Raw genomic sequence first — 12,983 nt, forward strand, 5'->3', positions numbered from 1 at the left:
AGTGCTGCCACTTGTCCTGCGCTTTCAGGGTCAATGAGATGTCTTGTGGAAAAAAATCCTCTAAACTGTATAACAGGACCAACCCTTAAACTACACCATCACACCTGAAAGTTACAGAAGGCCATTCTGAGCACAGGAAATTGGGTTTCATCAACAAATAAATAAATAACTAGGTTCAGGGGTTTTTTGACTGTGGATTCTCTGACATTGTTTAGAGTTAAACATTCTAAACCCTGAACTCACTGAAGGACAGAGGAGATGTCACATCTCATTGAAGAGACATGATTAGGTGTGACACTGATATTCTTTCTCTTTCTGTCATTGTACAGAAATAATAAATAAGGTGAACTGATCAATATGAATGAGGAACAAAGGTAAACAAAGGTGTGGAATAAAGTTCCTTAGATGGGACACACCCGGATACCAATCCAAGGACAAAGATGACATCTGTGTAAATGCTATTATGCAAGTTAAACATTTTCAGTCCAAGAGCTGTCAAGAAACTTGGCGTGGAAATCGGAAGCTGAGATTTGGAAAATGACCAGATGTGCATAAATTACTGATCGACCTTCAGCAGGCCAAATCTCATTATCAGAGCCTAGAGAGTGCACATTTGGAGATTAAAATAGCCATGGTCTTCTCTGCTACTGTTCCTGTATGTCCTGTTACTGTTTCAGTATGGTCTGCCCTGTTATTGTTCCAATATGGTCCACCCTGTTACTATTCCAGTATGGTCTACCCCATTAGTGTTCCACGATGGTCTGTCCTGTTAGTGTTCCACTATGGTCTACCCTGTTACTGTTCCACTATGGTCTGTCTTCCTTGCAATGTGCCCAGAAGCACCAAATCAGGATGTGAGTAAGTCTGAAAGGGACAATTAGGTCTAATTCTAATCGTTTAGAGACAGCTGTATCCTGGTTTAGGGCTAGTTGTAACTGCTTTAATTACCAAGTCTCCTGATTACCACATCTCCTGATCACTATGTTCTGTGTTTAGTTATTATACTTTTTAATATGATAATGTGTGGGAGAGAATTCTCAGTCTGGGGCAGATATGGCTAAGATTCTAATCACACTGTTCAAATACTTTCAAAATAAATAATCAAATTCTTCAGAGTCAGATGCAGTATACGTTTATTGCAGGAACCCAAAGCAGCACATCACAAACAGAGGCGGTCCCAGGCGTGGCTGAAGCAACATTCACAAAGCACCAACTTTTATACAAAATCTTGTCACCTCCAAAATGGGATACACATTAGTCATGCCTTTCATATTCCTTGTCCATTTCGTAATACACCATTATCCCTGCAGTGCCCATATTTTTAATTAAAATGATCTGAATCTGTCACCAATCTTTAACACTCTTCTCATTACTAGAATAAGAAAAAGAAAAACACACCATGCAACCTTGAACATTTGGCCGTCTACATTCTCTGCACAGAGAAGAACTCAAAGTACCTTTTCTTTTCCACCATTCACAGATCATGTCTTTTTTTGAAGAAAGAACTTGGATATTTATTTTATTACAAATGATTCTATATCTATGAACTCTTAATACAAATGATTACATTGATTAACTCACATAAAAATGGTTACATGACTGTTGCTATGATTTTCACAAAACAAAGAAACATTTTTTTCTCCAACAAATGCTCCATGTCACAAAACTTTGATCACATAGTTTGAGGAGGGTGAGAATAAACTTTGCGGTGGCCAGAAGAGGGCATGTCATCTTCACCCGGAATCATTGTCACGGGATCAGCTCAAACACAGTCTTAGGTCAAAGTGTCTTTCTGTAGTTGTTAAATTGGTCATTTCTTTATGCAAGAAGTGTGGGGCTTTTTTTTTTTTTTTACAAACCTCTTCTGTTTGTTTCCAGGGGTCATCAGTGAGGACCCCTGCAGGTTAGATGATGAAATTTCAGTTTAATGTTTCAGTAAACAGACCTGCACTGCTGTTTCTCCTGTAAACAAGTCATTATGAATAAACAGATCACCTACAAACTTCTCTTTTTCCAGTTAAACAATCTTATTAAAACATTAGTTACATTTCAGTGTCTGGACACAGTCACACACCATGGGAATAACTTGAGTTATATCTTCTCTACTACAGTTTAACCTGGAGCTACACAACAAAGACACATTCAGGATCTGCTTTGTAATCAGAGGGTGAGTGAGTGCATGTATACTTGACCTGGTGCGCACACTCATGCACAAACACAAGAACAAGCAGAAACACACACACACACACGCGCACACACACACACACACACACATACACATTGCATTCTTTCTCTGATAACATACAGACACACACATACATTGCTCACCTGTCTAGGTTTCTGTTTTCCTTCCATTCCTGGGTTCATAGATAGCAATAAATAATTACTCCTTTCCTATTTTCCTGTTTTTTAAATCTGTACTTTCCCTATCTCCTCTCGTTTTTCTGTGTCTCAGAATGGCCTATACAGCGGGTCACACACACACACACACACACACACACACACACACACACACACGCATCAGTTTTCAGTCATGGAGGAGTAAAGCGAGAAGGAATAGATCAGACTGCATTGTTTGTCTACTGTTTGTGTAACTGAGCAGAAAGCAAAGCCAGATCATTGTGTGAATGGAAATCTAATTGGAATAATGTCTTAGCAATACTGTGCTGTGTTTGCATTTATCTGATGCACATTTGAGACTGCATAATGTGTGTATGTATGAACTTGAAACTTGAGCAAAGGAGTGGCTGCAGTTGTGTGTGTTCTGGGTCATCAGACAGGACAGAATGTGTGTGTGTTATTCTCAGTCCAGGACACCATCCGAGTGTTATATAAGTAAACCTGAGTGTTTGGGACATGGAAATTTTATCAGAGGTGAATTTATGTGTGTGTGTGTGTGTGTGTGTGTGTGTGTGTGTGTGTGTGTGTGTGTGTGCAGAATGGATAGCGCAGCGGAAGAATAACTTTGACGTACATTACAGACACATTGGAATATTTTGTTGTCCTTAAATCTCAGTTGTCATACATGTCACAAATTTTAGTATCTTTGAAGGTCAAGATATTACTAACTCAGGATTAAACTGTGTGGTCTGTCATCTGACATACCTTCGGATATTTCACACACTTTGCTTTTTGTTTGTTTTAGTTATTTAGGTAAAATTATGTTGATAAATTCAAATCATATTTACATTGGTCTTCATCATCTGTCATAGGGAAATTTCATATCAAAAACTCTTCGAGGAAACAGCATTCACACAGCTTGCTTTTATTCAAAACTTTATTTCTGTAGCTCTTATAAAGAAAAATATACTTGATATGCATGATTGTGCAATTTAATGGATGCTTACGGTTTCACATTTGCTTTTTAGAGACATGGGGGGACCTTGAGGTCAGCAGTGGAGGTTGAGTGGGGAGTCTTGACCACAGTATATCATCTTTACACTGATTACAATCTGTCACATTCAGTTAACGCCGCCTCTTCCTGTCCACAGGCTCACATGCATAAATGTTGCCAATGCACAGAGCTGGCTTCAAAAATCATATGGGAATATTTAAACAAAAGTAATGTGAGAACATCTGCACCTCCACCCACACTGTAGACCATTCATATGCAACCTTTTATGGACATTTACAATGCTGACTTCAAATGACAGAGTGATAAAAACAAAACAAAACAAAAAAAAAAAACGACTGATTTTTTCTTTTTTAGTTGATTCCTTTCACTGAAGGCATATTCCTTACCAAAACCAAAACAGACTTATGATACCAGTTGTTTATGATACATTTGATGAAAAGGTTGCATATGAATGGATCAGATCAACAAACTGATCGAAGTCTTGGTGTTAAGCTGATTCAGGAATCAAATCACAAAGGTACAACAAATAGATAACACAACGGTTGATACCACAGGACAGAAACAGTGTGTTTTAAAGGGCATTGATGGTTTTAATGCCCAAATGATATTTTATGTTATGACTTCTGTATAGAAATATTGCTCAGTTATCAGCAGAAAAATCCCACTGTTCAGGCTTTCAAGAGATGACATTCAGAGTTGCCTGCTATTCCCATTTTGAATCTATAGGATAGAGATGCATTAACCATTGTTGTTACCATCCTTAGACCCACCCTTTATACAGCAACCAGCCAATTAGCTGTTACTTCAGCCAGGCACAGTATATTATTGACTGCATACACAACCAATCAGTTGGTGTTAAATTTTCAAAACAAAATCAACAAAAAGAACCAATTAGCAATTTAAAATCTTGCTGACCAAAGAAGTACTCACCAAACAGATCATCATCTCACCTTTCAGTTAGTAACATTGGATAATTATAATTTTTATGCAAAATAAACAATATTTTTTTTCACAAAGGAATACATCAATCCACAAAATCACCAATTAAACTAATTAATCAACTCACCCATATCACCTGAGAATATACTTCAGCCTTCAGTCAGGGTCTGTGCCATCCACACAGGCATTTACAGTACTCAAATACATACACTGTGTGCAAAAATGATGGTGTTTTCTTACAACATGTGTATTGCATTGTGTAAAATATGGGTTAAAAAAACTGTAAAAGAGAGGCTTGAATTAACAAGGGTTGAATTAATCCCTTAAGCAATTGATTTACTTCCTGTCATTGAGTACAAGCATGCCAGAACAGCACAGCTGATTCACACTGATTCTAACACACACAGCAATTCTTCATTTAAAATACATTTCCCATCATGCTCTTGGCTCACAGGTTTTTCCCACTACTATTATTGCTACATCATCATCATCATCATCATCAAAGTAATGAAATGTATGAAGGCCATGGTATAGAAGTGCATAGTAATGACAGTAGTAATGTTCTGTATGCAAGATATTACATTCTCCTAATTCTAACCAGAGAGGTTGACTCCTCTAAACTGGCCATTGCAAGTTTAGTCCCTATAATTAACTCACTCAGTTAGGTGACACAAAACATCAACACCAAATTAAAATGAGTTTATCTTTAACCCTGAATGAAACTAACCTTTAAAAAAAAGGATATTTTGACAGACTTAAATATTGTGGAAGAGTATGCTAATATTATTGTTTGTTTTGTCTCTACCTACATCTCTGTATTCCAGTAGACTGTCCCCCAAGGACAGACGCTAACTCGTTTTCAATAAAACTCATTTCAGAGGTGAACCAATACATTCACATTGTTCGTATACATACATACACCTGTTTGAAGAGTGTGAATTCAGTGGTGAGAAAACTAACATGTGTTCCCAGCTGTCCACATTAGTTCTTATCAGGGGTCTTTGCTCAAGACCAGCTCAAGTCGTGGCAACACCAATTCAAATTCAACCACCGTTCCCATCATAGCTATGATATTTCTGTACATTGCATACCATCAATGAAAAGAAATATGTTAGTGTTATCACGTGAGATGAGGAATAAGAGGTTACATATAATGATATATGGGCAAATAGAGACGTTTGACAGGTAGCAGTACAATCTCCATTACATGTGAGTTTACCAGAGACCAAAATGCTTTGGCACTGCTTTCAGAAGACATCTGCCGCATTTTCAGTCGCCCTTAAGGATTCAGATGCCTTGCTCCGCTCCAGGGAGTCAGCAGACATGCTAAAGCTGATGATGTCAGAGCTTATCATTTAACAAATTTGAAGATCCACCTGAGCCTACACTCTGAACATGAAGCATCAGATTTCCAAGCGGTCATTAGAAGGTCTTTGCTAACATCAGTGCCCATTGCAGTTTTGTGGCACAGCGACGTGCCGAATTTTCTTGTCCCACTCCCCACGCACCTCACTGTACCCCAAAAAGACCGGGTGAGCTGGGGGAGATGGAATCGCCTGAGGTTGACTGTTAATGATGAGGTCAGTGCTCTGTGAGATGACGGCTGTTGAATGTCATTCACTGTTCACCAGTTAACCAGTGATAAATATCAGTGCGGACAGCCGATGAAACGCCCTGTGGTATGTGACTATGTTGGTACATGTAACGCTGTAAATTTGTACATTTTTATAATTTTATTGCAGGTTGATGCATTTATTGCCATTATATTGCATTTTCGGCATTGCAGAGTGGCATCGCTTGCTATGTGGTATATGTGTGGAATTTAATGTAATATAATGTGTGTGTCTGTGTGTGTGTGTGTGTTTGTGTTTGTGTGCGTGTTTGTGTGTGAAACCAAGATAACACATTGTCTCTGGCCATTATCCCTTGGAAACATTCATCACTGACTATGGACAGAACGCGCGCACACACACACACACACACACACACACACACACACACATACATGCACACGACACTCAGTGTGCATGTATAGCAGTATATCATGGTATTAAAGCGTTTGGTGTCAACACAGTTGCTGATAATTCAGCACTTCAGTAAATGGACAATTCCAGTATCCTGATTTTTTAAAAAAAGAAAGAAGGAAAAAAAGAAATTATAAAAAGAAAGTATATGTCTACCATAAGAGTAAGCATTATGTTTCTAAAAATTGCAATTTGATACATGCTACAAAGCACTGGTTAACTGTTTGAAGCAGCATTTTCAGAGGTTCATTCAGGGTTCTTTTCTTGGGGATCTGTTTCATAGGGATTGTCAAGTTTCATTCAACAGCTTTAATTATTTACTTATTTGTACGGTTCATGTTTTTGCAGGGTTTTTTTGTTTGTGTGTTTGTTTTGCATGGTATCATTTTCAACTGTTATGTCCTCCCCACCATTAGGTGGTGATGAAGCACTTACAGGCACCTGTGTTTTATTTAGCTAGAAAAAAAGTCAAAAAGAATTTTGGGCTGGGCTGGACCAGAGAGGGTTAGCGCAAGGCTCCATTCCTGAACCATAAAATGGTGTCCCCAACTCAGTTCCCTTCTTCATTGTCCATTTTTTGTGACATAAAACTGGTCATTAGAATTAGCCTTTGCCAACCCAACATTCTTCCTCTTAATACATTTAAATGTTTCAGCCCTCCAAATAAACCTTAAAGAGGCCTTTACTGTCACTGTCAATGTTACATCTTTTCTAAAATATGTCGTTTGTCAACAAAGCTTAATAGAATTTGTAGGTCTATGTGCTGTATTCAGATGAAAACATATTAATTAAAAAGCAATACGTTCACTGGCCATGCAGCTAATTGTTGGCTAAGTGTCTCTGGCCCTCAGGTTGTATTCTGGATGAATGTCTACAGTTACAGGTATGCTCTATCCACTTTATCATATTCTTCTTTTCTTCTGTAGTCTTCGCTAATACTTTGCTATACATCCACATCCTCACAGTCTGGCCTCAGAACTACGTTACACCAGAGCCCATCTACATAGTGCCTGTCCACTTCCTATTAATGCTATTGTACCAATATTGGCTGCAATTCACCTAGAGGGTGCTCGCAAGAGAATCTTCAATGAATGGGAGTGAATGGAGCTAAATGGCTAAAATAATTATTTACACCTGCTTCCAGACAAAAAAGCCCAAATTTTATTTTAGCTTTTGCAAATATAGTATTGATTACATATCACATTGAAATGAAAAAATACTGATGTCCTTTCGTTTTTCTTACAGGGAAGGCGATTTTGTCCATAAAACGCTAGCATTCTGCTAATGTGTGCTGATTGGTTGGTTAAGGATTTACAACTTATTGCGACTGGACACCCCCCCTCAATGGCCCCCGGAGTCTTCAGACGTTTTTGAAGTGAAGTCGAATGAAAATCTAAAGGATCTTCATGTTTGACAGCTAAATGTAGACCTGGCTAATGTAATAGTGTGGTAACTAGTCATGGTGGAGTATGCTGTAAAGTGGCTCATGGCGTGTGACATCACTCCACATATTCACAGAAAGGTATTTTACAACAGTTAAAAAAAAAAATCTAAAAATGGAACTATATCTATTGTTTCATCCCCTTATACTGAAAACATAATGAAAATTGCAAGAAAAATTCATTCTGGACTGTCTTGCGAGCATCCCCTATAAAACAGGAAGTTCCGAGAGTGGAAGTTCTCTCCTATTTAGGAATTCTCTGGTGACTGAAGACTGTTTTACAGAGTTGACTTTATCACAGCCTTGTAATAGATCCTGTCTCTTTTCCATCTGATGGTCTGAAACCGGTGTGTAAATGCCTCAGGATCTTTCTAAAACATTTTCATGTATTTTTTTTTTTTTAGCTCGTTTCAAATTGTGTGCGGACACAGAGCAGACACAACCATGGCTATATGTACTCCACACACAGTCGTCTACTAGTGCTCTAATTCAAAGAGAACACTATCGACATTCTAGAATCCCATTCTTGTGCATTCTAAATCTCAGCATTATGACCAGACTGTCATAAGTTGGTGTGAGACAATGACCTTTCTTTGACAATTCTAGGCTAAGGATTTGTCACTTAAAGCCTAATATTGCTTTAATATAGTCAAGGACCTACAGAAAGCTTTGCAGAGATGTATATATAGCAGAGTGTTATGATAATTCTCTCTCTTTTTTTTTTTTTAACCAGGCACAAAGAGATGCAGCAGTGGGTCCACAGTGTGCCTGACCCAGCCCAACAAAATAAAACATATTTGCACGTGTTACATTTATCCCTGTCTCAAGCATTGTTTTAACACAATAAATATACATTACCATGTTTTCTATTATTTTAAGTAAAAACAGTCCAGGATTAAAGTGGATTTATACATCTATCATTTAAATGCATGGAGTTGCATGTGTGCATTGCACAAGCGCATATATAAATATATGCGTAAATAAAGTGCGCCTTTCCTTTTTGTTTCAAATTCTGTTAAATGGAGACAAATTATGATAAGACATCCAAGACATCAAATGCCATTTGCTTTTCACTAATAATATGTTAAATGATGGAAAGAGGTATTTATAACTATGGCATGGTATGAGAGCAAAATCAATTTTCTTGGTAATCAAAGAAAGTGTTTGACTTTTCGAATGCTGTTTCCCTTCATAATGACTTAATGTGAAATTGAACTGAAAAACAAGAACCAAAAATGTGGAAGCTGAATTAGAGGTATGGTAACGCACGCCACGTGAGAGACGTCCATACCCTTAACAAGGACATTCAGGGTTTCTTCACCTTGTTTCAAAACAGGTTTCCTAAAGACAGAAACACGAAGCGACGATTTGTTTCACAAATTTGCCGTAATTTCACCTCGTATTTGCAAACACTGTCCCGCTCTTTCCGTGAAGAAGAAACAAACTGAACAAAAAAAATTCATAACCAGAACACACACACATATATATAGGCTGTTTAGAGATGAAGGTGTGACTGAATAAGGCGGAGTCTACAGTATGATTGACAGTTGACATACATGCATAGCCTCATGCCTTCTTTGGTGTCGATTTGGGTGTGACTTTGGATCCTGACAGGCCATTCTCAGTATTATCAATCCCTGAAGACGAGACAAGGCACTCCTTACTGGAAACCAGAAAGTGATAGAGGGAAAAAGGAGAAGAAAACACACAAAGTGGTATCATCCAAACAGACATAAAATCAAGGAATGGATTAAACTAGAGCAAGCTATCCTAAGCTATTTGCTTTTGAAATGCACTTGTTTCTTGATTTAGTCTAGCTGACTGTTACTATTCAAATGTACAGAGATGTCCTTTTCAAACTTCAAAATATACGTCTTTGTTCACTACTATTCCCCAAAATCTTTCAGAATCTTCAGAATGACTGCAGGATTACAGCATTGTGAAGCACACTTACAAAGCCTCTTAGCCCGTTCTCTCTCTCTCTCATTCTCTCTCTCTCATTCTCTCTCTCTGCCCCCCCCTTTCTCTTTCTCTTTCTCTTTCTCTTTCTCTCTCTGCTTTACTCACTTTTTCTCCTCAATCTTGGCGAGGATGAAAAGGGTGAAGTTCTTGAGGAGCATGAAGGCCATGAGGAGGGCGATGAGCCCCCCCACTGAGGAGGCAATGATGATGGTGAGTGTGTTGTCCACAACCCGCACTATGGAAAGAGGGGGGAGGGGGGCAGAAAGGACGAGCATAAAGAATGAAAGCGTGTTTAAAGACATGTTAAATTCCCGCTGAACATTAATCATGTGTATAAATCAACAAAGTGGTGATTCTAGACTTTTTTGACTGGGGTGGCATTAGTGGACCACTGGTTCATTCAAGGGTGGCAGTCCTGCCTTCAACTTGGTTGATGGCCAATCATAGACTAGGATTTTTGGGTGGCACCCGCGGTGGCCATTCAAATCTCCAGGGAGGCCTGTGCTCTCTGAAGCCCCCCTCTGGCCCCCTCCCTGAATCAACAGAGCCCCCCCTTACCAAAACCAATTTTAGTAGTTTTCAGCGGGGTAAACATATCACCTCAAAAAGTTAAACATAAAGCCACTTAAATGGATGACATATATCACCGAATAAACTCATAAATTTAACTGTCAGCGTACAGTCACCGTGATCACCATGGTATATGCATATGTAATCTGCTACAAACTTATGTAGACATACATAGATGCACAGACAGACAGAGATGTGAATGTGTGTATATTGCTTGTTGTTATCATAATTATATATACAACATAACCCAGCCTTGAGCACTGTGAACTGCTCTTACTGAAATGCCAAATAGCAAATTATTGATCACAAAAGGAGGGCATGTTCTCCACTGGTTTATTGTCCTCTGAGTTTGTTCTCCCTCTCTCTTTCTCTCTCTCTCACTCACATTCGTCTACTACGATAAGCGTGAAGGTTGCACTGTGATTTTTGCCCTTCTCTTTGGGGTTTTTGCCGAAGCAGATGTACTCGCCAGCGTCCTCAAACGTTACATTCCAAAGCAGGATGGACACGTTGTTCTGCTTACTGGAACCCACAAACTCCACCCTGTCTTTGTAAATCTTTGGGTGAGGCTCCACCCCCTCTGCGCGGATCACTGCATCACACACCTGACAGAATTGAAACAGCCAATATTAATGCATGGAAGGTTTTTTGTGCTGTTGTTGTTTTGTTCTGTTTTTTTGTAAGGCTCAGAGAATAAATGAGAATGTTGCCTTAAAAGATTAGTAAGTAGTTTTAACTTTTGGGATTTTATTGTTATTTTTTAATACTTGAAAGCTGATTTTTTTTTTCCACTAACGGAAGAGAACAGCAGAAACATGAAAACATTACGAGTCGCATTGTCCCGTTGTCTTTGAACTCCCATTTGAAGTAGAGGTTCTTTATGCCGATGCAGCTGGCATATGTGCAGGGCAGGAGCACGGTACTGCCATTCACGGCCTGCACAAACGGAATCTTCCCTGTGTTCATCTCCAGTCCCTGAACATAACACACACCTGAAAGACAGAGAGAGAAAAAATTTCATCAGGTGAAAGACATAAAAATCTAAATCTGTTTTTGTGATATCTGTTTTTGTGACTTGCTGGATCATTTACCACAGTAATTACTTATTCACATTAAGTATTGGAAGAAACAAAAGAGAGAATTTAGGTGCTTAAATGATATGCAGTGGCACCTGTGTTTTTGTTTTGTTTGTTTGTTTGTTTTTATTTCTGTCACTTCTTATATCATGCACCATTATATCAGATATTTTCTGCACCATCATAGTGAAGGTCATGTTAGGACAGCACACACACACACACACACACACACACACACAAAAACCCACTCCCAAACTGATAACTACAGCTACTGCATTTGTGCAAACACGATATAGCCTGTACTGTAAAAATAACACAAATCATCAACTCTCCTTTTTTCTTTTCTTTTTCTTTCCTTCTCTCTTCCTTCATTTTTCTGCTTCTCATTGTGCTACTCACACAGTGCTGAGACTGCAGAGAGAGGTCAGGAGCTCTTTCTCTTGCTCTCTCGCTCTCTCTCTCCCTCTGTCTTTCTCTCTCTCTCTTCACGCACCCACCCTATCTCTTTCCCTTTCTCTCTATCTGTCTCCAGATATTGATGAATGAAAAACTACTGCGGCTTTGTCCTTTGAAAAAAGAGAGTCCTTCACTAAAAAAAGTATTATCTCATTTCATGAGAGAAAGAGTCACAAGAATTACCCTCTTCATGCTATCATAGCTGTAACACATTCAGTCCAAATGTTGTTAACGTACCACATAAACAAAACAAAACACATGGGGAAAAAAACCCCAAACAAACAAACAAAAACATAATGACTGATTCTGCCAGTTTGAGTTAAAAACATGAAATGTCACTTTCCCCCTGCTCAAATCTGTGTAAGTTTGCAGAAGTTCACCTGACATAAATATAAATTTGTATAAAGTAGATTGTCTCTTTCTCATCTATGTGTGTCATCTTTACTTTGGAACCCAGGTTAAATTTGTTCAGTCATTTGCATAATTTATTGTTCAGTCATTTGCATAATTTGTTCAGTCATTTGCATAATTCAGTCATTTGCTGTCTGTTAGAGCAGGTTTATAATATGCACATCAGTTCACTAATATTTGATCTTTTCCCATATAAACTGTATCAGCTCTGTTCTAAAGTTCTTTTAGGCATGCTGATAGACACCAATCTGGGTCACGGACCAGTGAAGGAAATTTCTGATTAGTTTTCTAGTTTTCTGCTCTTGACTGGGACATTGACATGTTTGTTTCTCTGTCACATAGATGCGTTCTCATGTTAAAAGCATATTAAGTCTTCTTCATTTCCTATGGTTAAGCAGCAGTTTAAGCCAAATCCCTTCCGGTCTCTCAGACTGGAAAACCATATTATTACACGCAGCCATTACATTGGTATGCGTGTGACTTTGACTTTCTCACTTAATTATTTCCTCAATGCACCCCTAAACCACCCTGTACTGCAGAACTGGGAGCAGTAATATTTTGAGCATAACAGAACAAGATTTTTGTGGTGATTTCATCATTTCTTCCAGCTGTAAGACTTATCGTTCCAGTTTCACATCCAGAATTTATCAGTCAATTTGTGAATCAGGGCACCAGCTAAATAAATAAAACTATAAAAAATTCAAATTGTAAAAAAAAAAAACAACCTTCAGACGATGTTACTAGCACTT

At 38.4% G+C, this 12,983-nt stretch overlaps 1 protein-coding gene across 1 annotated transcript in view; it reads right to left on the reverse strand.

The window, feature by feature from the left end:
* Positions 1-9,325: 9,325 nt before the first annotated feature.
* scn4bb (sodium channel, voltage-gated, type IV, beta b) overlaps positions 9,326-12,983 on the reverse strand; it is a 5,702-nt gene continuing 2,044 nt past the window's right edge. Inside the window, exons 2-5 of the mRNA XM_030783033.1 lie at positions 11,120-11,283; positions 10,677-10,896; positions 9,827-9,956; positions 9,326-9,422 (exon numbers count right to left, since the gene is read on the reverse strand). Of these exons, the coding sequence (XP_030638893.1) occupies positions 9,326-9,422; positions 9,827-9,956; positions 10,677-10,896; positions 11,120-11,283 (611 nt within the window). The remainder of the gene's footprint in view (positions 9,423-9,826; positions 9,957-10,676; positions 10,897-11,119; positions 11,284-12,983) is intronic.

The sequence above is a fragment of the Chanos chanos genome, chromosome 8 (assembly GCF_902362185.1).
Source record: "Chanos chanos chromosome 8, fChaCha1.1, whole genome shotgun sequence".
In the NCBI taxonomy this organism is placed as follows: domain Eukaryota; kingdom Metazoa; phylum Chordata; class Actinopteri; order Gonorynchiformes; family Chanidae; genus Chanos; species Chanos chanos.